General features: G+C 36.1%; 1 protein-coding gene across 18 annotated transcripts in view; it reads left to right on the forward strand.

The window, feature by feature from the left end:
• KCNMA1 (potassium large conductance calcium-activated channel, subfamily M, alpha member 1) overlaps nucleotides 1–21,978 on the forward strand; it is a 502,219-nt gene that overhangs the window by 216,978 nt on the left and 263,263 nt on the right. For all 18 annotated transcript variants that reach the window (XM_009888636.1, XM_009888640.1, XM_009888635.1 and 15 more), the window contains exon 3: nucleotides 18,649–18,710. In XM_009888636.1, the coding sequence (XP_009886938.1) occupies nucleotides 18,649–18,710 (62 nt within the window). The remainder of the gene's footprint in view (nucleotides 1–18,648; nucleotides 18,711–21,978) is intronic.

Below are 21,978 nucleotides of genomic sequence, written 5' to 3' on the forward strand. Positions count from 1 at the left end.
CCTTTCACGGATGTGGACAGAGGTGTTTTGAGATGCAGGATTTGGCCTGAAAGTCAGGACACTTAAGGCTCCGCGTTAGCTGCCCTGACACAAAATTGTCTTGTAATGCAGCTTGAGTCCTTGAAGCAGGTATACGCAGATATGTTCAGACATTTTTGGCTAAAGATATAAATGACTTGATAAATCTCATATCTTGCACAAGACTGCAACGTATAAAATTCACAGGAGTTCTTGCTTACTTTTATACCTGAATTATGCAACTTCCCCTATTAATAATAGTGAGCCTAATTGTAACAAGGTACATCTGCACTATCCCTAGGGATATAGCTTTCTGCAGGTCAGTTTCATAGTAACTCTAAACAGTAGTAAAGTAAGAAATGCTCTAATCTAAATGTTCTCTATATTGTCCAAAGTCCAAAGAAAAAAAGAAAAAAGCCCAAACAACCCCGAAAACCCCTAAACAAACAAAAAACCCTGAAAACAACCCAAAACCTTGAAGATAAGAAGCTAGAATCTCAGTAGTAAACAGTTGACCAGTTCTGCAAAATTTTCAGTATGCTTTGGGATAAACCATATTACTTGAAAATAATCATTCAAAATTAAAAGGGGGAGAGACTGAGAGGAGAGAAAGGAGAGTGTAGGAAGAACTCTCAGGAGCAGACTAATTATAGCACTTAACTTGTTTGTGGGAGATATGGTATGTTCCTCTTCCAAAGGGTATTTAATTATTTACACAAAGTAGAACATCTTAGACTAGAGGAACTGAGAGATGCAGTGGAGGCTCTCATGATCAAAGACTGACATTTAACACCCTAGTCTTATTTTTAAAAAGATAAAAAATATCTCATGCATCTTGGGTAAATACCGTTCCCACTGACCATTGGCTGTTCTGAAATGGAGGGACTTCCCATCTCTGTGAAATTCTTATTCCTATATTTATGCTTTCACGGAAGTGTTGTTTAATTGATTTTTTTTTTCTAAAAATATAATGCTGTTAAACATACACAAACCTCTTTTGTCTGAAAATTTCCAGGAGGACAAGTTGATTCAGTCATCATGAATAATCATATGTATTAAAGTATTCTTAATTTCTTGGTATTCATCATAAGAAAAGTACGATTTTATCATTGCAACCTGACATATATTTGTGCTCTTTCTTTTCCATTTTTTGGGTCATCTGCTTTTTTAGAAAGATATGGGTTGTGTGAAGAAATATATTTTGACAATTGTTTTTCTTCTGAAGAGTTTGACATTATTGTTAGCTTTTTGGTATCCTAAATGTAATTTTTCTTTTACATTATAGTGTATATATTGTTATTCTTTATTCAAGTGTTGCAAAAAACTACAGCCATTTGCCAATAATTTACTGTGATGGGAGGACTTAAGCTGTTGCTATAAATTTAGCACACGGTACACCTGGTGGTAAATTTTGAATGTGGTAACTTTTCCAGAGGATTTTATAGTTTTAAAATTTCTTTTTTGTTTTAAAATTATTGCATAGCCTGCATTATGAAACTAAACAATCCTGTAAAAGTAGGTGATGATGTTCCAGCTTTATAACATGTAATAAACAATATTGTCAATAACACAAAGCATTTACCAGGCCTAAGTCTATGTTCAGATTATCTCTGAAATAATACATTTTAAAAACAGTGAGGTTTTTTTCATGTTAAACACATGTATTTCAACCATTAAAATGATTCACTGTGGTCAGATTTTGTTACCTGCTAATTTATAACTAGATGGCTGAAAAAAAATGCTCTGTGTTTTTTTATTATTCTTTATTTTTAATGAAATCTGAGATGTTCATATTATCATCTCTCTGGATAAAGGGACATAAACTGAAATGACAGACCAAACTAATGATAAACTACTGTCAAGAGTGGACTGCAAATAACACAGGCGAGATTAGTTTGATTTGTTTGTTTTTCTTTAGTAATACTACAAGTTTCACTGAACATAATTATGATGCTGTTGGTCAGCTGTAGCGTTCCTAGGAGTTTATGGAGGAAGGCAGTGTTTTCTGCAAGTTCATCAAACCTCTTGATAAGAACTCACCTCAGATACTTTTTGAAAAGGCATGTAAAGTAGTGGCTCCAAGATATGTCTGTTTATTAGCAATTTATAGCGTGCTCAAAAATAGTAACTTAGGCACACTCAGCTGCTTTTACAAGTGCTAGAAGAGCTCCTTCAGGAGTCTCAGGGCCTTAACATAAAAGTTATTTTCTCAAGCTGATGGACTGACAATTTTATCATTTAAAAGGGTATTTGAGCTTTGCTCCCTCAGTACCTCTTTGATTGAAAAAACAAAAAAACGGAGGATTTTTTTCATAAAATCACAGAGGGAAAAAGCTCCTTTTTAAGTTGGGTGCTATCATTTATATTTTTTTTTCCTGGGTATCAGAATGCTTTCTCTAAACTCTAATTTTAACACAGTAAGTTTCTAGTGTCTATGGTCTTGAAGAAACCTTTCAAAACATGAACTGAGCGTAAGTTGACTGTACTGACTCCTATTGTTTGCAGGGAATCAAAGAACTTTTAATGAGAAATTAAAATAGTTAAACTCTTAAATGAAGGGTTAGATATAAATTTAGAATTCTGGGGCAATCGGGAGGAAGTTTTGGTCTGCTGTCTGTTACATTTCTGTATAAGAAAATCTTTGCTTTAAAAGTGTAAGATTTTTATAAAAAACTAAGATTTTGAAGGGCATTGGAGGACTTATTTTTATTATCAGCCTTTGTTCTTTTTGGATGTAGAGGAGAGAAAGAAGAGGTTTGCTTATGCTATCTTTATGCATCTGTTTAATTGTTATTCTACTTTTTCCATTAAAATACTTCAGAAATTAAAATTATCAATAAGCTATTATTCAACTAGTTTAGTTTAATATTTTATTTTTTCCATATATTTAATTAACTCTATATAGTTCAAACATGCCTGTGCAGGTATCATCCGAAGATGTTTGCTGCACAGACTTGCCTTTTTTCAGATTTGGTTGGCAGATTTGAGAAGGTGAATTACTGACTATTGTTTTTTTGCGAATAAAAGGGCTGTGCTTAAGTTCTGTTGAATCACACGAAGGCCTTTGTTCTGCAAAAATATGTAAAGCGGTCAGAGTTAGCACAATCTAAACAGGTGATCTATATATTCAGTACAGCGGTCATTTGCTTCTAATAGGCTGAGGAGCTGGAATAAAAATAAGACAGCTTGCTCTGCTAATGTGCAGTTTATAACTCTGCTGACAATGGCGGAGCACCTGTCTCGGGGTGCCTTCTCTGTGCAAACTGTGTGTGTCACCCATTCTAACACAGGCATTGCTCCTTTACAGGAGCCTGATCTCCTGGCCGTGTTTTATATCATAGAATAGCTCTGCAGCACTTTCTTCTTATTAGCGACATCCTGCTATGGCTCTTGTAGTTAAGAAAAAGCTTCAGCCTTGAAGTCAAGTATGTAAGCAGATTTGGATGTGTGTTTGGTCTTCCTGATATTTAATATACCTGGAACCAGGATTAGAAACCAAACTATGAATTGAGAAACTTCTTAAACAGGAGATCTCCAAGGAATACATCAGTGCTGCTGGCACTCATGTTAATGAATCAGTAGGTGGACTTCCTTTCTGAGTCAGCACTGTTCAGTTGCCTTGGCACGCTTTCACATAGGTCTCTGTTGTAAGACTGTTTTGATCAAAGAGGGATTCTGAGGTTTTAGACAATCAGCAATAGGAATTTTAACTTAATTTAACGTTTGAAATTATGAATGCTGAAAGGTCTTTCTTCCAGCTCAGTCTGGGAGTCAGAGGACTCATGTCAGCCAAGCTGTTGAGAAAACAAATTATTTGTTAGTATTAGGGCTTGATAGTGTTTGTTCTTGTGGAGTGTCATCACCAGAGTATAAATATTTCTCATCTGCAGATTTGGTATAAGCATTTTGTAAGTGTCATTGGACTACATTTGGTTATCTTTTTTTGTTTCTTCTACTTTTTGGCTTTGTGCAGGGGGTGTATGTACAGTGAGCTGGTTCAGTGGAGGAGGGGGGTCACTGGCAGAGCCCAGGCGTGGATGGGATTTTGGTTTGATACATAAAGGAACAGACCACCCACTGCTGGTGCTCCTTCTCTCTCACCTGCCACAATTTCTTTCACCCTTGAATAAAAGAGAACAGCAGTGTCTTCAGGGGAGGCTGAGCATCAGGGAAGTGGAGGAAGGGAGCTGGGCCTACAGCTGGGTGAGGGAAACTTCTCAGTCCAGACTAAAGACTTAAACTGTTGTTGCATCTAAAAAGCATGTGTTAAACAGGTAATTTTCCCAAATCTGGGTTTCAAATTTTCTGCTCTACAATAGATTCTAGAATGGTGACCTATTTTAAAATAAAACGTTTTTCAAATAAAGCAACATAGGACTGAATCTGTATAGGAGATCAATAGTAAGTAGAGTTTCAGAAGACAGGGAAGAAAAGCACATAAAAAAAAAAAAAAGAGGAAGGAAAGGAGGAGGATTTATACTTCAATGACATAATTTACCTGGCCAGAATCTCAGCCAGATTCTGTACTACTCATTCAGAAAAAATTCCTTTGTCTGTCATGCAGTTTGCTAGATTTTGTGTAGTTTGTGCAAGATATAACTTTTTTCTTGCAACACACGCACAAAAAAATAATCCTTAAAACCCAGTATGTACTTTCAACTTCTGCTCATTCCATAATATTTTAAAATGTGACCTAAAACTGCATACTAATATAAAGACATGGAGTCACAGCAATACCTCTTATAAATCTCTTTGGCTACGAAAGGTATGAGATTACCTGGTGGTTTGTCCAGGTTTTTTTTTTTTGATGTTTTTCAGAATAAATACTCTTGTAGCACCTTAGAAAGAAAATATAGCGAGGCTAAAGCAAGCATGCAGAAAAAGGGAAAAATTATGTACCAACTGACAGTTATGAGACAGAACATAAGCTGAAGTTGTATGTTCCTCATTCTCCGCCCTCTGTTTTTTATGTCAGTGAATAAGACCACTCCAGAATGAAACTCTGGTCTTACAGTCTTAGACCTTCCCAAGGGACCATATAAAGCATGCAGGAAGGCAGGCAATTTTCTAGGTCCCCATCCTCAAGAGGGCGTCTGTAAGAAGAATAAGGATGCTGGCGGGAGATACCACAGGCTGGCAAAGCCAGGTAAAGATGCAAAGACTATGGACACAGAGAAGGGGATGACTTTGAAAAGTTACCTTTGAATTAAACTCTTCATGTCATGTAAAAAAACCCCAACAACAACAAAAAAACAAACAAAAAAAACCCAACAAAAGCCATGACACCAAAGGGTGAAAGTTAAAGGACCTGACATAGTGTTGTCACTAGCAAGAGAGAAGGTCAGCTGAGGTAACAGTTGGTTTCAAGGCCAGATTTAGTGGTCATTGCCGTATGCTTTTTAAAAGCAAGGGTAGTAAACAAGACTATTAGAGAGAGTTACACTGGAAGTTAGTTCTGCAAGCCTTTAATCATATGATTGTATGATTTTATCTTTAGACCACATTAAAAAGGCTCATAAAAAAGCTCTCAGTTTTAGAGTTACAGCCACGTAGCAACACAGGAAAACTCATTTGCAGGAAACAAGTTTGCTGAATAAATCAGTCTTTGCATCCTCACAGAGAAACTGCTCTTTTCATCCTACCCCTCAAAAAAATAGAAAAAATATTCATCACAAGTAAAGGTTTGTTGTGTGAAAATAACTTTTTACCTTTGCTTGCTACATTGTTGTCTACATCATTTGTTTTCTGCATTGATCTTTAGTGATAGTTGCAAATCATTGATTCCATTTGATACCTCATGTGAATTTCTCATCATTTGGTACATGGTGTTGGATCACAATTCCAACAATACTCGCAACATACCATCAGCATTTCCTTGATGGTTATAGTATGGAAGTCACCAATGCCTGGAACTGATGGTATCAAAGGCTTCCGTGCCTTTCTCTGAAACACTGAAGTGTGAAGAAACCTCTGTGCAGCAGTGCAGCCTTGCACCAAATTGTGAATCAAGTTTTCACCTGAAGTAGCATATAACTATACTTGTGCAGATTTTATATAAGGTAAAGAGAAAGTTTATGCTCATGTTGTTTTAAAGGAGCAGAAACTACTATATGAACATTTGTTCAGTTTACTTCCAAAGCCCATTAAAAATGGCTTTCTTACCATGAGTGAATGCTTCCCCATAAACCAGTATCACCACAACCCTGAACATTTGCCTACTTTAGCTTTAGCTGCTCCAGTGAAATTGCTAAATTTTATTATCTAATTACGTAGAGATCTCATATTTCATGATTAATGATTGTGTCAAAGAATTAATTGGCAGGCTTTTCAGTTCAAATTAGTCTAAAACCAAAAGAGCTCACATTGTTTATATTTATGTTGTAATGGGAAATTTGGAGTTCTGATGAGAATTATATTTTGAAATAGCCTCTGGAAAAATATTACACTGGTTTTATTTTCTGTTTTCAGATAAGTTGAGGTCTATGCACTTGTATAAAATTATCAGACATATTAAGTCTGTACAATGACTAAAATTTAGTCAGTGCTATAATCTACAGTCACTGCTCAGGCTTGCTCTCCCTATGGTTTTCTTTTGTACGCTGATTAAAGGCAGCTTTTTGTATTCACAAATTCTCATATAAAGCTGGGTGATTAAGTAGGTTTAGATTTATTCCTAATGATCAAAAAAGTCAATTTTTCAGTCTTCAAAGCAGATTGGTATGAGAGATGTTTTCCTGTGTCTATCAGTCAAAGCTATCAATTTTGGCAAAATGACTGAAGGACAAACAATGCCAGAGAAAAAGGAGGAAAAACATGCTTACAAAGGTGACTTTCAAAAACCCTATGTTGTTTAACTCCATCAACAGTAGTTTTTCCCTCTTCCTATTTCGCATGTTTTCCTTGCATTGATTTTGTTCATTGATGTCCAGTGTTTGATATTTCATTTAATTGCCACAAGAAAGCTTCAGATGTAGTTGACAGTAAGATGTGCCTAATCACCAAGTAGATAATATGAATTGTGATACAGTGAGCTCTTGCAAATCCTCATGCAAATCTCTGAAGGTACAGTCGTCCCTATTAAAAAGCCGTTGTTGATGGCTACCTCTCTTTAGAAGTCGATGAAACAGCTATGGATTTTCCTAGACTTACAGTAGAACTTGGCCAATGAATACAAGGCTTCATTCATTTGCAGGTATCAACAATTGTTATACTCTGTTTGTTCTGCAAACAGAAGGCAAAATGTTACAATTCTAGAAATGATCTTTGTATTACAAAAGATTTAAGAAAAAACCCTCCACATTAGATAATGTTAAATGGAAGATGAGAGCTGCAATGTTGAGTAATGCAGCAGAAAACTGTTCTTGCAGTTAATCAGATGCATTTAGCTGTGATTCTTTTCCCTTCTGAAGACTATGTCTTATTTTCATACTGTTTTAAAGTATAGTCCTTGACAGGTGTTCAAATGCTTTTTTGTATGCTGAATAATTTGACCATTTCTTCTTCATTCAGTCTTTTCCTTGAATGAAATTTCACTAGGCTTTACTGAAGCCAAGAGCTTTCAGTATTTTCAGAGAATACTTCCACAGCTGCATCCCCCTTTGCTGTAGGTGTGAGCTCTTGTTAGTAAGAACCTAAACAATTGAAAAAAGGGAGGTAATTGTTTCTGTTTTTGGAGTTCTGCTATTTGGAAATTTAGGAATAGCAACAGCAAATCTGAGTAAATGAACTTAGCCAACCCATTCAATCATAAAACCGTGGCAAGAGGAAATAACCTCTTTTAATTAGTCCTTCTCTAATTCCTCTTTCATCATTTATTGACATGATCTTCTGTCATGTAGGTTGCACATCAGACTTTAATATTGAAATGACTGAGGAACGTGAGGATTCCTTTTGTCTGCAATCCAATCTGGCATTAATTTGAATGTGTAAGGTAAATAATAATTTCATTAAATGTAATCCTTGAAGTGATCCATTCACAAGGAAAGGTAGTTCCTTTTGGTCATTTCTTATGACATGGAAATAAAACTTGAAGATCCTTTAGCAGCAGTGTCAATATGTGTAATATTGTAACAACACACTGTGGATTGCAGGATCAGGCCTAAACTCTCAGACGGTCCACATTTGCAACTTTATTTGTTTCTGAGAGCACTTGCTAGTGTATTTTTAGCCCAAACTCTTATCTCCAGAAATATATTTCTGATTTCAACATTTAAAAGACACATGGTTTTTTTTTACCCTGTTGTATTACTCTTTTCTGGCATTCGTACCACTATTCTTTGGCTTTCGTCTTGTTTTTTTCCTTGACAGTTTCTTGAATGTTCTCTTATGTGGTTGTTTGGTTAACAAATTGCTGATGGGGACTGGTGGGGAGTACACTATATTAAAGTAGAGAAGAGCAGTGAAATTTGTTTGCTTGGGGGTTGGGGTAGTTTTGTTTGTTCTAAACAAATACCAATCAAGAATTAGAAAATTGCTTAATTTAAAAATACAACATTTGCCAGTGTGTGTATATTGGTTTTTTACAGTTTATTACTTTTCAGTTCTGTATTGTGGTATTGCAGATACAGGTGTGGGTTAACTGCTGGTAATACTTCTTGCTAGTCTAGGCCTTGTTTGCTTTCCTCTTGGTTTCTGTTTGCTTTCCTCTTGGTTTCTGTTTGCTTTCCTCTTGGTTTCTGTTTGCTTTCCTCTTGGTTTCTGTTTGCTTTCCTCTTGGTTTCTGTTTGCTTTCCTCTTGGTTTCTGTTTTCCCTGATGTGGAACCACTGAAGTTAGATTATTTTCTAAATTAATTATACAGATTCTGGTTATGATTCTGGAGCAATATCTTGTCTCTTTTATTCTGTCCATAAGTTAGTGCACTTTGGTGCTTTTCAAGATGTTTCATGCACAGGTGGACATCTTTTTCTGTGTAGGCACTATACCAGAAAGTGCAAGAGTCTTTTGCTTCTTCATCCCACTTGCCTTGATCACTTATTAGAACAAAGAGTTCCATCTGAACTTGTGTAGTTCCAATTCTTCATCTGGAGATAAAAGGCCTTCTGTCACAACTGAAACATAAGAACATAGAAACAAATTAATTACCGTATACCACATTTCAGGGCATGACACAGTAAGCATAGGCTTTCCACAGGCCTAACACTGGGGATGGGAATGTGAGTAGTCAACCATCATTGAGTGCTACTCTCCTGTGTTGCACATGGTAAGGCGACCGTTCTGTAGGGCTGGGTTCTTTTGCCTTTGAGCAAAAGTTGAGTTGAGTTTGTTTACTTTTCAATTAGCACGATTTGATTGTTTGACAGGTCAGTCCCTCATTTCTCTAGAATGACATTCCAGTAGGCTCACTGATGGCCCATCTACAGTCAGACTATGAGGAACTTGAAAATGAGAACATCGACAACTTGAAGAATAGTTTGTATGTAACTGTTACCAACATAACTCTTTTGCTTAGTTTGACTGTAGAGCCAGTCATTTGTCCACTGGAAATCAGCGTGACTTCTGCTTTTACCAATATACAAAAAGTGAATTTTATTTTTGTTGACCTTAATGGGAGGTGATTTAGATGTCTCCTAGGTAATCAGGAGAAAGGACCTTTTAGGTTGGAGGGAAAAAGAAAATATATGCACACACATATTTACATACACATAATGCTATGCATTTAGCTCTAGAAAATGGTACATTGTGATAGAAAGTGCTGCTATTTTTTGACTAACAAAATTAAATACCGAATTGGAAAAGTTGCATGCACTTTAATTGGTCATATTGCCAGGCACTCCCCCAGCAAACCTAATTAACTTCAAGCTACGGAGCACCATTAACAGATGGGACTTTTTGTCTTGTATTTTTTCACTAATTAGAAAATCTCAGTCTTTTCAAATTCATGGATTGAACTGAAATTTTCATTTTATTGTCAATATGTCAGTGGAAAGTTGAAGAAAAAAAATCACTTTGTATAAAGAAAGAAAAATAAAGTTGAAATATTAACATGTGTTAGAAGCATGTAAAGAACAAGATATAGCAAAGATATTCCCTTTTTAAAATTCTTCCTCAGATGAGATTGGGAATGTGTGAGGAAAATAAAAGTGCGTTAAGATACTAAATTTCTTTGATTTATCTCCTACTTTGATTTTTCATATTCCTGAGTCTCGTGTACTTTAATGATTCCTGAAATTTGATCCCATACCATCCTTTTAATAAGGAAGACTCTTCTTAATTTCAAACAGTTTGCTCAAATGAGAGGTGGTCTGTTAAAGTACATGTCAGAAAGTTGAATCTTTAATTTGAGAAAGAATAAAATGCAGCTGATGGCAGACAGGCTGAATTTTCTAATTCTGTTTTCTGTGGTTTTATGCAGAGATGTCATGTATCCTACTCCCAGTGACATTAATTACTTCGTATGGTTATGAATAGTTAGGCAAGCTCAGAGTGATTCAGGCCTTTACCATGCATCTTACCTGTACCTTTCAGATAATACTCAAATTACGGTTCCGATGCATAAGTTCAATATGTGGGAACTGAATATGTGGCTAATTTTATTTTTTTTTTTTTTGGGGGGGTATAACCCTTCTGTATCTGCTGTATATATTTTCCCTCCCAGCAATTTTCTTACTGTATTTCTTATCACCATTACACAAGTCTGTAAAAAGAGAGACATTAAATATGAACTGTATTTCTTAAGATATGTTTAGAATAAATACACAACTTTAGTTTCAGTAACAAATTAAAATCCTGCTATACTGGGTAGTGCCTTAATTAGGACCAAAATTTTAATTCCAGAAAGATAAACGAGAAGCTTATCTTAGAAAGAGACACTGACAACTTTCTATTTAAATAAAATCCTCTAATAAATAAAGTCCTTTTGCTCTCACAGATAGTGCTGAGATTGTTAGTGTTCTACTCAGACTTAGTAATATTATTGTGGCAGCAGCTGTGCTAGGTCCATTGCAAACACCTGTAATGAAAGACAGCTGTTGCCCTAATGAGTTGACATGCAGTATCCTTGCCAAAAGAAAGCAAGAGGGAGAATCAGAAGCCTGGAGAGGTCAAGTAATATGCTTTAGGTCACACACCACATGAGTGGCAGAACTAGGGATAATAACCAAGTCTTCTGATTGCTCGTGGTCATCATCCAGAGCCCATGCTGACCTAAAGTACTTTACTACTGCCTTTTATTTTTAAAATCAAATCCTTGCTATGAATTTTCCTAGAAAATGTCACTGAGACCTCACTGCCTATCGGTTTATAGTCATTTCTCACTCCACCTCTTCTTTTGGATAAGCCTTGACTTTTCTTGGTATATGGTAAGTCTATATGAGCTTTGCTGAAGGGGAAAATTTAGCTAATTAACTCTTTAGTTAACTCCTTGTTGTGTAATACAGGTGAACAAAACCAAAAAGCAGAAAATGTAATTGCAAGGAAATAACTTGCACGCAAACATTTTCAACTCTGTTTTTCTGAGAGGTTTTTAATGTGGCTGTCAAAGTTGCAAAGTTTGGATTTAGTACTTTAATTGCTTCAGGCTCAAAACCATGCGTTAGTAAAGGCTCTTCAGTGTTGTGTGTTATTGAACCTTTTCAGACTTCCCTGAAAGATGGAGTTGCTCCCTGTCTAGCTTGGAGGTGCTTAGTTCTTTCTAGAATTGGATTCTAAATCCTACCTGACATTCAAAGTGCAGAAGAAATAGTAGAAATGTGGGGTTTGGGTTTTTTTTTTTTTGGTTCCTCCCCCCGCACCACCTGCCTCTTCTGCATGCAAAATGGCAGGATCAATAAGTCACCAAGACAGATTTACTAGCTAACGTACTACCCAGCAGACACATCCCTTGAGATTCATAGCTGTTAGCGTGTATCCTGTTGTCAACAGCAGGTGCTGACTGTTGCATTTGCACTTTGCCTGTACTTACATGAGAACCAATGCATATATCACTGCTGTTTCTTCATAGTATTATGTTCCATCAAGAATGGCTCTTGTACAGGGAGTATATTAACTGCAAAATCTGTTTCCATATATTTGTGCGTAAAAGATAAACAACAGGAAATTTCCCAGTTTTTTCAACTTTTCATTTATTATATTTTGCTGGTAGGAACAAAATGGAATCTTATTTAGTCTTTTCATTATTTTATCACTTTATCTTTCTCCTCCTGTTCACCCACTTCAGCCCTTATCTGCTTGAATTTCCTGGTTTGCCCTTGTAAGGTGGCTCATGACTACTGGTGCATGGTTAGATAGTTTTCTTTAAAGAGAAGCTGGCATTGCATACACTTGTTGTGGAAGAGGTTAAGAGAGTATTTCATCAATAAGAAATATGATCTTGTAAACCTGAATGAGGTGGAATGACCTTCTAAGAGTCCCTAGACAGTCATGACCTCACGGAGTAGATGGTAGATATTTTGTACTTTTACCTTTGTTGTTTTAGTTATTTATACATTGGCCTGGGAGTGACCGGCTAAAGACACAGAAAGACCAGAGACAGGGCGATGTGTTTAAGCCCAGAGAAAAGTCAGTGTACAGCTCCATCCAGAGCATGGTACTAGGTCCTACTGATGTATATTAGTGATCTTTGCTCCTGGGTATCAGGAGACAGTGAAAGAAAAGTCTCTAAATGGAAATTTACTACAGATTGCTATAAAAATGTATATAACATTTTATTTGTCTTGACAAATCACAAAGTTCTGAAGACCATTTTGTCAGATGAACTGAGAGGAATTGTATAATTTAGCATCATGCAGCTGCTTTAGTTCACTGTGGTATGTCCGAAGGTAGTATTATTAAAAACATCTTAATGAAGTAAGTGCTACCAAAAAAAAAAAGTGGAGAACAGTGATTTTTAAAGCAAGAATCTATATTGCATTATAGTAAATAGCATGCACTTAATTTGTATTTATAGTAACCTAAGAGATATTAATTGCTCAGCTGTTTATATCAGCTGCAGTACATAATTTCTTGCCACTTAAGCTTTGCCTACATGGAATGCTTTCTGAATTTTGTTGTTTGCATATTAGGGTATCAGTTAATGAGACATCACTTTAAGCCATTTTGGCTCTTCTGCGGTCTAGACTTGCTCAAGTCTTACTTTTGTTAAACTGCAATAATTGCACAGATGCTGATGCATATCCTAGAGTCTTCAAATTAATGCTGGGATTGCCAAGAAAGGATGAAGTAATTCCCACTTCTGAAATGTAACTTGCAGCTGATGTGTCCTTAGAAATGAAGCTTTTCATTCCTAAAAAATCCAGGCAAGTAAATTCTGTTTCTCTATAAAAGAAATACAATTGATTTCCACTTTTGTGGTTAAAGGAAGTTTGGTTTCTATATCTAAAGTATGTCAATTTTCATTAAAATTGGGTCAAAACTTCAGGCTACTGACATCTTCCTAACGCAAACTTTTGTGTTTCAAAATCAATGGATCCGTGAGAATGTAGCTTTATGGTCATAGGAAATACTTTATATTCTCCTTAAGTAATTTGAAATATAAAAGCTAATAGAGCTCTATTTTAAAGCATCATATGAAAAAACTCAGTAGCTCATTAACAGAGCTTACTGCCTGGATATAGAAAAGAAAATTGACATTCTAAAGACATTAATTATTAACCACTTAATAGATGTTAAGCAGTACAGAAGGCTTAGGGTTGAAAAATCTAACCTTAGAATAATAAGAATTTCAGGCAGACATTTGTGAAGAACAATACACAACAGATTGTCATCAGATACCAAAATAAGGACTCTGGTGCCCTGAAGTGTTAGGGCTTACAGGATTCCTGAAAGTTTTTTCTTTTCACTGTGTACTTATTATTTTAATACTTGATGTTGAGAGGAATGTAACAATAGACAACTATTCAATCTTTATTTCCTGCTTTGCCTCTCGAATTATATGCTGTTTTGTATTAATGATGTTTGGATAATTCAATATTGTATAAGCAAGAATTTGCCTTTGACACTTCAATGAGTTCTGTTTCGTGTTTCACTGAATGTTCAGACACAACAGGGTAACGGGAGATTGAAGTTCCTGCTCTAGAGTCCTTGTATTACTCATTGTTGTGGATGTATTAACCGTAGCCCTACTCCCTAATGTGAGTAGCCTTTCCATTTTCCCATGTTTCTTCAATAATGCCAGGACATTAATTCAATACAGTTGTAGGGGAAACAGTGCCACCCGTTGGATTATCAATATCATCCTCTTTGTTACATAGGCCTGGTCCAGGAAGGCGTGCTCTGATCCCCTTTATGGTTATTGTGCTGTAATTCTGGTAGTATTTTCTCAATGCCTATGCTTTCCCTGCAGTTTAATTATGTGGCTACACCCTTATTAAAATTTCCTTTTTTCTTTTTTTTCTTTTCTGTCCTTAACGTGGATGCATAAAAGTTGACTGCAGTTTGACTGCAATGGAGCAGTCAAAGCTCTTCTGGAGCATCTTGCTAGCAGTGGAGAGCAAAATATTTTTAGAGTTTTCTTTAAGTGGGTTTTGTCAGCCATTTCTCTGACTCCTGCCTCAAAAAGGCATTGTACACTTTTGTTGAACTCTGTGTCTGGATTATTTTTTTTTTAAAGGAAAGATTTAAGGATGTGCAGCAACTATTCCATGTTTTCCCCCTTCTTTCCTTTAATGACTTTGGTGTTTATTTTTAACTTGATACTAAGTGCTTAGTCAGTGTAGCTGCTAGCATAAGACTTAATGTTTCTCAATCTTAAACAAACAGTAAGTTATTATAAATTAAAAGATTCTTTCCTTCCAGACAGAGAGAAGTTATAATAGATGTGTAGCAATTGCAATGTTGTGCCAAATGAATTGGAATAATAAACAGAGCAAGCAAGCTTCTCCCCATGGCCTAGTTAACAAAAAAGGCAATAATTCACATACGCATATGCTTTTGCCCTCGCTTAGATTCTAGTTGCTGTGAGTTTGGACTATCAGTCTGTCTGCGTTCTTATCTCTCTTCAAGCATAGTAAGTTTCCCAAAAATAGGAGTTATCTCCCATGACAATCTAGCAAAGACCCTAATCTGAATCTAGACCTAAACTCAATAATAGTCTCCCTGGGTCTGAATAACCAGGTCGCATTCAGCTTTTTCAGATGGCAATACAGGAAAAAACGTGCATCTGAGTCTCCATCAAATGTGTTTATATAGCATGGAATGGTATTAATTTTCATTTTAAAAATTTAAATATAACTCAATCCTGATTGGTTTAAGCCCTTTTTCCACACACGTGATGTATTCAGCTCAATACTTCTGTTACTTAGCAAAGGAAAAACATGTTTCTCTGCTAGCAGGATAAAAATGAAGTTTAAGATTCTATTCTCTTTTGATGCCCTTTCTGTGATTATTAGGGACGTTATGAATTGTAATGTTAGGTATGTGTTTTGGCGAACAGGAGAGAAAAGCTTTGATTTAAAAGCAGATATATATTACAGTAGGGGAATGATGGAGTTTTGCATACATATCTTGCTGTTTGGTGTAGCATGGGAATCTGGAGCGTCTTGCAAAATTTAGATACTTGCATTTTAGTGGCAGTTATATGGATTATCATAGAACATTTAAATTCTTTAAGCGTCTTGGAAGATCTCACCCAGAATTTGTATAACATTATTTAAAGCAACACAGTGATGATTATTAAGGAATTGGATATAACTAAAATGCAAGGTTGGTGTACAGTTATGCTGGCTTTTTTTCTAGACAGCTCCTTTGAATAATAGGTAATGACTAAATGTTGTGACCTAAGACTTGCTGTGTGAAATAGAAAATAAAGTCCAGCTTCACTTGTGTACTTTGCAAAACTTGAAAGAATGAGAAGTGCCATAGAGTCCCAAGCAGATGACAAGTTTAGTTTCTCATATTTCATTTTCAGCATTTAATGGTCATTTTGCCATTCTTGAGCTCAAAACTCTTGCTATAGGGTGAATCTGTTGTTTCAATTTTGGGTTTTTTTGGGGTTGTTGTTTTTTGGTTGGTTGTTGGTTGAGTTGCTGGCTTTGTTTTGGTTTTGGTGGTGTGGGTTTTTTTTTGGGGTGTTTTTTTTTTTGTGTGTGTTTTAGGAGATACCTGTATTTAATAGTGGGTTTGATGGTGCTGTTAGCCTATAAATGTAGGCTAAAACGTCACCATTAATACTTGACTTTAAACCTGTGTTTAAAACTGGTTTGGGTGAAATGAAAATTTTCACCAAAAATATAATCACTGTATTCTCAGAATCCTCAGCACCTTGGTTAACTGCTTCTAAAAAAGTATAAAGACTTCCCTTGAAAGTAAATAATTCCCTTGATATTAAATAATTCTAGAGCTAGACAATGGAGCACAATCACAACTGTGATTTTGTGTGGTTTGGAATACTACAAGGGGTGGGGCAGGGTGTGCACAATCAGTTTGATTCCCAGTAACTTAAATCAGAGAAAAATGGGCCTTGGGATCACTGTTAATCATAATTTGGGGTATGTTGACTGGGGACAATCCACAAGTTCTATTCACCACATTAATTTCTTATAAGATGGTGAGACTGTTACCAATTGATATGGACTTAATAGCTTATTTCACCTTGCAACACCTGTATAGATCTGATCAATAATGTAGTTTAATGAAAGAAGATTCAAACTCTGTTAACATGTTAACATTATATTAGACTTAGGTAGTAAAAATGTTATTTGAAAAGTTTCATGCTTCAGTGCTTGAATTTTAGGGGCAGATCTCACTGATTTGGGTGATAATGTATCAGATAAGACAACAGGTACTTGTACTGAGGCAAAATACTTTCTCAGACATTCACAAAGCAAAAAGTTGTGGCCAGCAAGATCTAAAAGGAATGCAAAATTAATTTAAACTTCCAGTTGAATAGAATTTTTTTAACAACTTATAGTGATTACATAATATTATGAAATTAATGAGTTTCTTTCTTTTATTGGAAAATATGTGCCTGTTTGATTTTGGCCCTGCAGAGCTCCAGGGTTTGGTTATATAAATTTAATTATACTTTGCTTCAGATACTGCCATTACAGCATTAAGTGATAGCTGAGAGTAGAGAGACTTCTACATTGTTGTCTCAGTAAGACTACTTAGATTTAACACATTGCACTTTCCCCTGTCAGGCTCTTCCCCTAATACGGCAGCTTCAGAAAAAGGTCTGAAGCCTGTATTGAATGAAGAAATTTTTGTTTCAGTGCCCATCTGTTGCTTGAACAGTTGAGATTGTCAACAAAAGTAGCAACAGCATGCCTTAATAAATCTGCTCAGTCAGAACTGGAATGACACCACTAGTTTAGTTCACACATGCAGTTGTTTTAGATAGTGTCTTAAATTTTAACCACTTTTTACCTAAGAAATTGTGTTTTAATTGACAGTTTGAGGTGCTGCATGTCCCCCTAGTTAGTACCCTGGTTTACCCAATCCTGAGCTATCAATTTTCTGGGTTTATTTTAAGGGACGTTACTTCTAAGCAGCTACTTGAGACGTGCCTGCCAGAAGACTAAGGGACATTTTGTTTTGATTCTGTAGACCAGCAGATCAGATGAGTTGCAGGAGACGGACGTAATTTTCCATCTGTTTTCCATCCTCAGTGCAGCAGACAGGAGTCTTTTCTGATTTCTTCCAGAAGAATTGCATTCTAAGATACAAAGAATAGCTTATAGGGTTCATGTTTTCAGATTCCAAATTATCCAGTGGATGGCATTGTTCAAGAGACAGAAAGCTAGAGTATGTATATCAGAAATCTAAGTCACAATGGGTACACAAACTATTGGGTGCTTCGTGATTCTTCAAGCCGAAATTTGAGTGCAGAAATTTCAGTTACGCTGTCCTGTGTAGATGTGGACCTACTTTGAGTAGGATGTGAAACTAAATCTTCCCACAGTGTTGGAGAATCTTTGGGAGCCAGTAGAACAGGCAATTGTATTGGCTTTATGTTCAGAAAAAAGAAACTGGAGACAGATGGAGATGTGATTAATCCAGCTTCTGCGGCACTAGCCAGAAAAGCAAGTTCTACCTTGTTAATAAGGGCTGGATGGTAGACATAACAAAATGATTTGGTTCTAAAACTTCAACAAATTTACAGGGGGGAAAGTGTTGGGACTATAAGGTGCCTGGGGTATGTATTCATTGGATCAGGACATGCTGCATCAAGCTATGTTTTAACCTGTTTGAAAGTTAACTATAGTCTCAGTGGACAGGAGTGCAGAGTAAATTCGTATTTTTACATTGCCTTACACTTATCCTGTGAATTTCACAAATAGGTATAGAAATGGAAATTCAGTCTAATCTGTCATCGCTCTTGGTTTACCCACCAATGAGCAGAAACTTAACTGCAGTTAAGGTCTGAAAAAGCTATAGTGTGATTTGAATGCCATGCACTTGGATTGCTTGCCATTTGAAATTGAAGAATATAGTTTAGCAGAGGTTAGGATCTAAGAGCTAATTATATACTGTGTTTCCCTGAGCTAGGATTCAACTCTTTTGTCTCTTTTTCAATGCAAGAAAACATTCAATGATAACGTATAGTGTTTGAAATTCAAGTAGGAGTAGCTTTCTAAAGAAAATGACAGCTGAAATAAAAAAATGCTAGTTTATGATTTATTTTCCTTGTCTTTGTGTGTAAAAGAGTAAATGTTTCACTTTAACACTGTTAAATCTGTTTTCTTTTCTTTTGTAGGTTGTCTTAGTCTTCGCTCTTAGTATTGGTGCTCTTGTAATATACTTCATAGATTCGTCAAAGTGAGTATTCTAGTACATTCTCCTTTCTCTCCTTTCCTGCAGCAATTATGCATCTTTAAATTGCTCCATTCATCTACTTCAAATCAGTGCTTGGTCTCATTGCCTGATTGCGAAGAACTTTATAATAATGCATGGTCTACCAAAATAACTCAAGAATGGGAAAAAGATCATATATAAACTAGATTGAACACAGTCCCGTTGGATCTGTAGAATGAATAGAGGGAACTACTTTTGTGTGTTGAGATTATACATACTGTTGCAAAATTATATTTTTTTATGTTCATTGGGTTTATATAGATTCTTTCAAATTCATGAGTAGGATAAGAAATACAGGGGAAGAATATTTGCCAAAAATTAGAGTTTGCAGGAGAAAAAGTGTTTTAGGAGACTGACAGGAACATTTCTGAAAAACTGTGAATGAATTAGTATGAGCATTGTATCTTGCATATCTGTGCAGATTTCCACCTCCTAGATTTGATAGATTTCTCCCAAGATTAGGTGAGACAGTAAAAACCTGCAAAGCATCTCAATATTTCTTTTAGATTTATACCAACATTATCATATAGTGTTGTAGTTTTGGTCAGGCAACAGAAAGTTTCATCCTGACCTTTTGAGGTATATGAGGGTTTGATACCAACCAGTGTAACTAGGAATATCCCTTCTTTGATATCATTCAAACTCCACCCTTGGTTTCATAACAAGCTGGACGCTGTCGGTGGTTTAACAGGCAAATTGGTAGCCTAACACAGAAGAAACCAATAAAAAGGGACTTAATAGAATATTATTGTGTTGAACCAAGTTACTTTGGGAGGATGATATTCTGAAGTATCAATAGCATTTTAAAGCTCTAGGACTACATATTTGCTGCTTTTGTCCAAAGTAGTTTTAGGCTTGCCATTACTGCAGTGGTTAAAAGAGTATGCTGGGGCCATTGCATGTGAGCCAGCCTAGCTCTCCGTAATAGCAGTGGTCATGTTCTAAACCAATCCTTACATGACTCAAAATATCAGACATTTCGCTGTTAACATTTGTACTTACTGATATTTAGGTAGGTGGTAGTACCAGCAAAAGGCATGCTTGAATACATGAATATCAGCTCTGTATTGTGTGAGTTTCAAACCTTACCTTTGTAGCCTAAATGTGTCAAGCATAACACAAATAACTAAGGTAGAGATTTTCTTTGTGGAGAGGAGCCAAGTGATGGGAAAACTCAAGTTCTATCTTCAGCTCCCTTGAAGTGAGGTCATTTTTTTTTCATTCTTAACATTGCGGTGAGCGTTCTCATTAATTTTAACAAATTTTTCTTTAATATGTCACCACTGAAGCACATAAGGTGGTGCTTTTCTCAAGATCTTTTAAAAAACTTTTTAAATGGCAAAGCTTCTGGGTGCCCACCATCTCCAGCTCAAAAGTGTCAAGTAGAATAACACCTGTTTCCACTTATATTTCAATTTCAGACCAACAAAAGACAGCCATTTGTCAGGGTAATTGTCTTTTGTGAAACTAATGGATTGTGTAATGATTTTTAGGCACTGAATTGTAGAAGCCTTTGTTCAATTGTTTTCCTCAAGGAGAGCAAAACTGACAACATGGGAGATTTCTCTGGGGTGCTTAACCATTCTGTGGGCCACCTAATCCACGTACTGCTACCAGCTTATTGGCTGCTCTGTCAGTGGGGATAGAAAAGTCTTTTAACTGTAGGTTTCTCTGGGTTTTCAGCCAATGTGTTTAACTCTTGGCTGCAGTTTAAATTCAGCAATGTCAAGTTAATACACTCTACTTGTACACTTTTCCTTTGCTTTCTCCTCCTTCTCTTTTACCCTACTGTCTTTCTACACATATGTCTTTTTTTTTTTTTTCGGGGGGGGGGGATATTTTTAAATACTCTTTAGTAGTTTAATTCAGGTTAGAAACTCACCAGATGTATCCCCAAAGTGAAAAGTTCTGCTTTATTCTCTGTTAGAAGCTGACCTGACACCCTTTTCAGCAATGTAGAATCAAATGTAGTGAAATATCAGTCTATTTAAGATCCCCAAGTGCACGATTAGTAAACCTGGTTCCTTTTAGATTTTGGTCAAACAGGAAATAATTTAGGCAGCATGAAAGGAAAGCTTGTGATATCTTCCACAAAACAACTGGAACAACACAGGCTACGGCTTGGCTGGGAGCAGTGGAGACAAACAGGATCTAGTGTGCACACCAGACAGATAGTGCATTCTATAGCTGTTGTATTCCTCATGTGCCATTGACTTTTAGCTGTCATTTGGTCTTACGTATATTTGGTGAGAAAAATGATGTCTTCAATCCAAAACTGAAGACTACTAGTGTAAGCATTTGTCTAAAGCAAAATGTCAGTGATCTATTCATCCAAGACTCTTAATCTGTCAGTAGTTTTGCAGAGGCAATGGCAGGTATGTCCACAAAGGAATCCTACATGACTTCATACATAAGGGACATCAAGAAAGATGGGAATAATGCCACTTTCTTAGATAGTGAAGGAAGCGGAAAGAGCAGAAAGACCACTGAGTTTTGTCAGGCGAGGATGTGTGTCACGATTAGTTCTGGTGGAAGACACCGAGGAATTCAATAAGGCTCATAGTTCATTGCTCCCTCTGCTATATTCATGGTATAGGAAAGGTGACTGGAGGCAAAATGAATGCTGTTACAGCTGTGAGAGGAGAGTAAACTAAGAGCATTTCTATGCTACCCAGTTCATTACTCTAACAGGCACTCTCCCGGACTGGTACCACATGATTTTATGTTCAGTGCAATGCTATTGGGAAAGATCTGAGGTGTATATGTACACTGAAAGTGTACATATAGCAACTATTGGAAGATTTCAGTCCTTAAACGGGGGATTTATTTAGCAGAGAAATGACTATCTTGGCATCCCTGTCAATTAAATCTGGTCACATCCTGGTAGGAAATGTTTCACTTATTACTAAGGACTAGACTCCTTCCTTCCTTTATTTGTTGAATCTCATTCATAAAATACTGTTTTCTTGGACAATGGTATTTTTCAATACTGAAAATAGCAGTTAAACGCGAAACATTTGCCAAAGAGATATTATAAGTATCACCTACGTAATTATCTTAATTTCTAGGTAACAAATAACCAAATAATTACATTTTCATTTTTAGAGTTTCCTTCACTTTAATGTGTCTTCCATTTTTAGTTTCAATAAAAGCAGAACAATCAAAGAAGTCATAAGCAATTAGTTTTCATTAAGAAAGTGATCGGCTTTAGTACAGAATAGCATCATATAGC

This window comes from Charadrius vociferus, unplaced genomic scaffold (genome assembly GCF_000708025.1).
Source record: "Charadrius vociferus isolate BGI_N301 unplaced genomic scaffold, ASM70802v2 scaffold187, whole genome shotgun sequence".
In the NCBI taxonomy this organism is placed as follows: Eukaryota; Metazoa; Chordata; class Aves; order Charadriiformes; family Charadriidae; genus Charadrius; species Charadrius vociferus.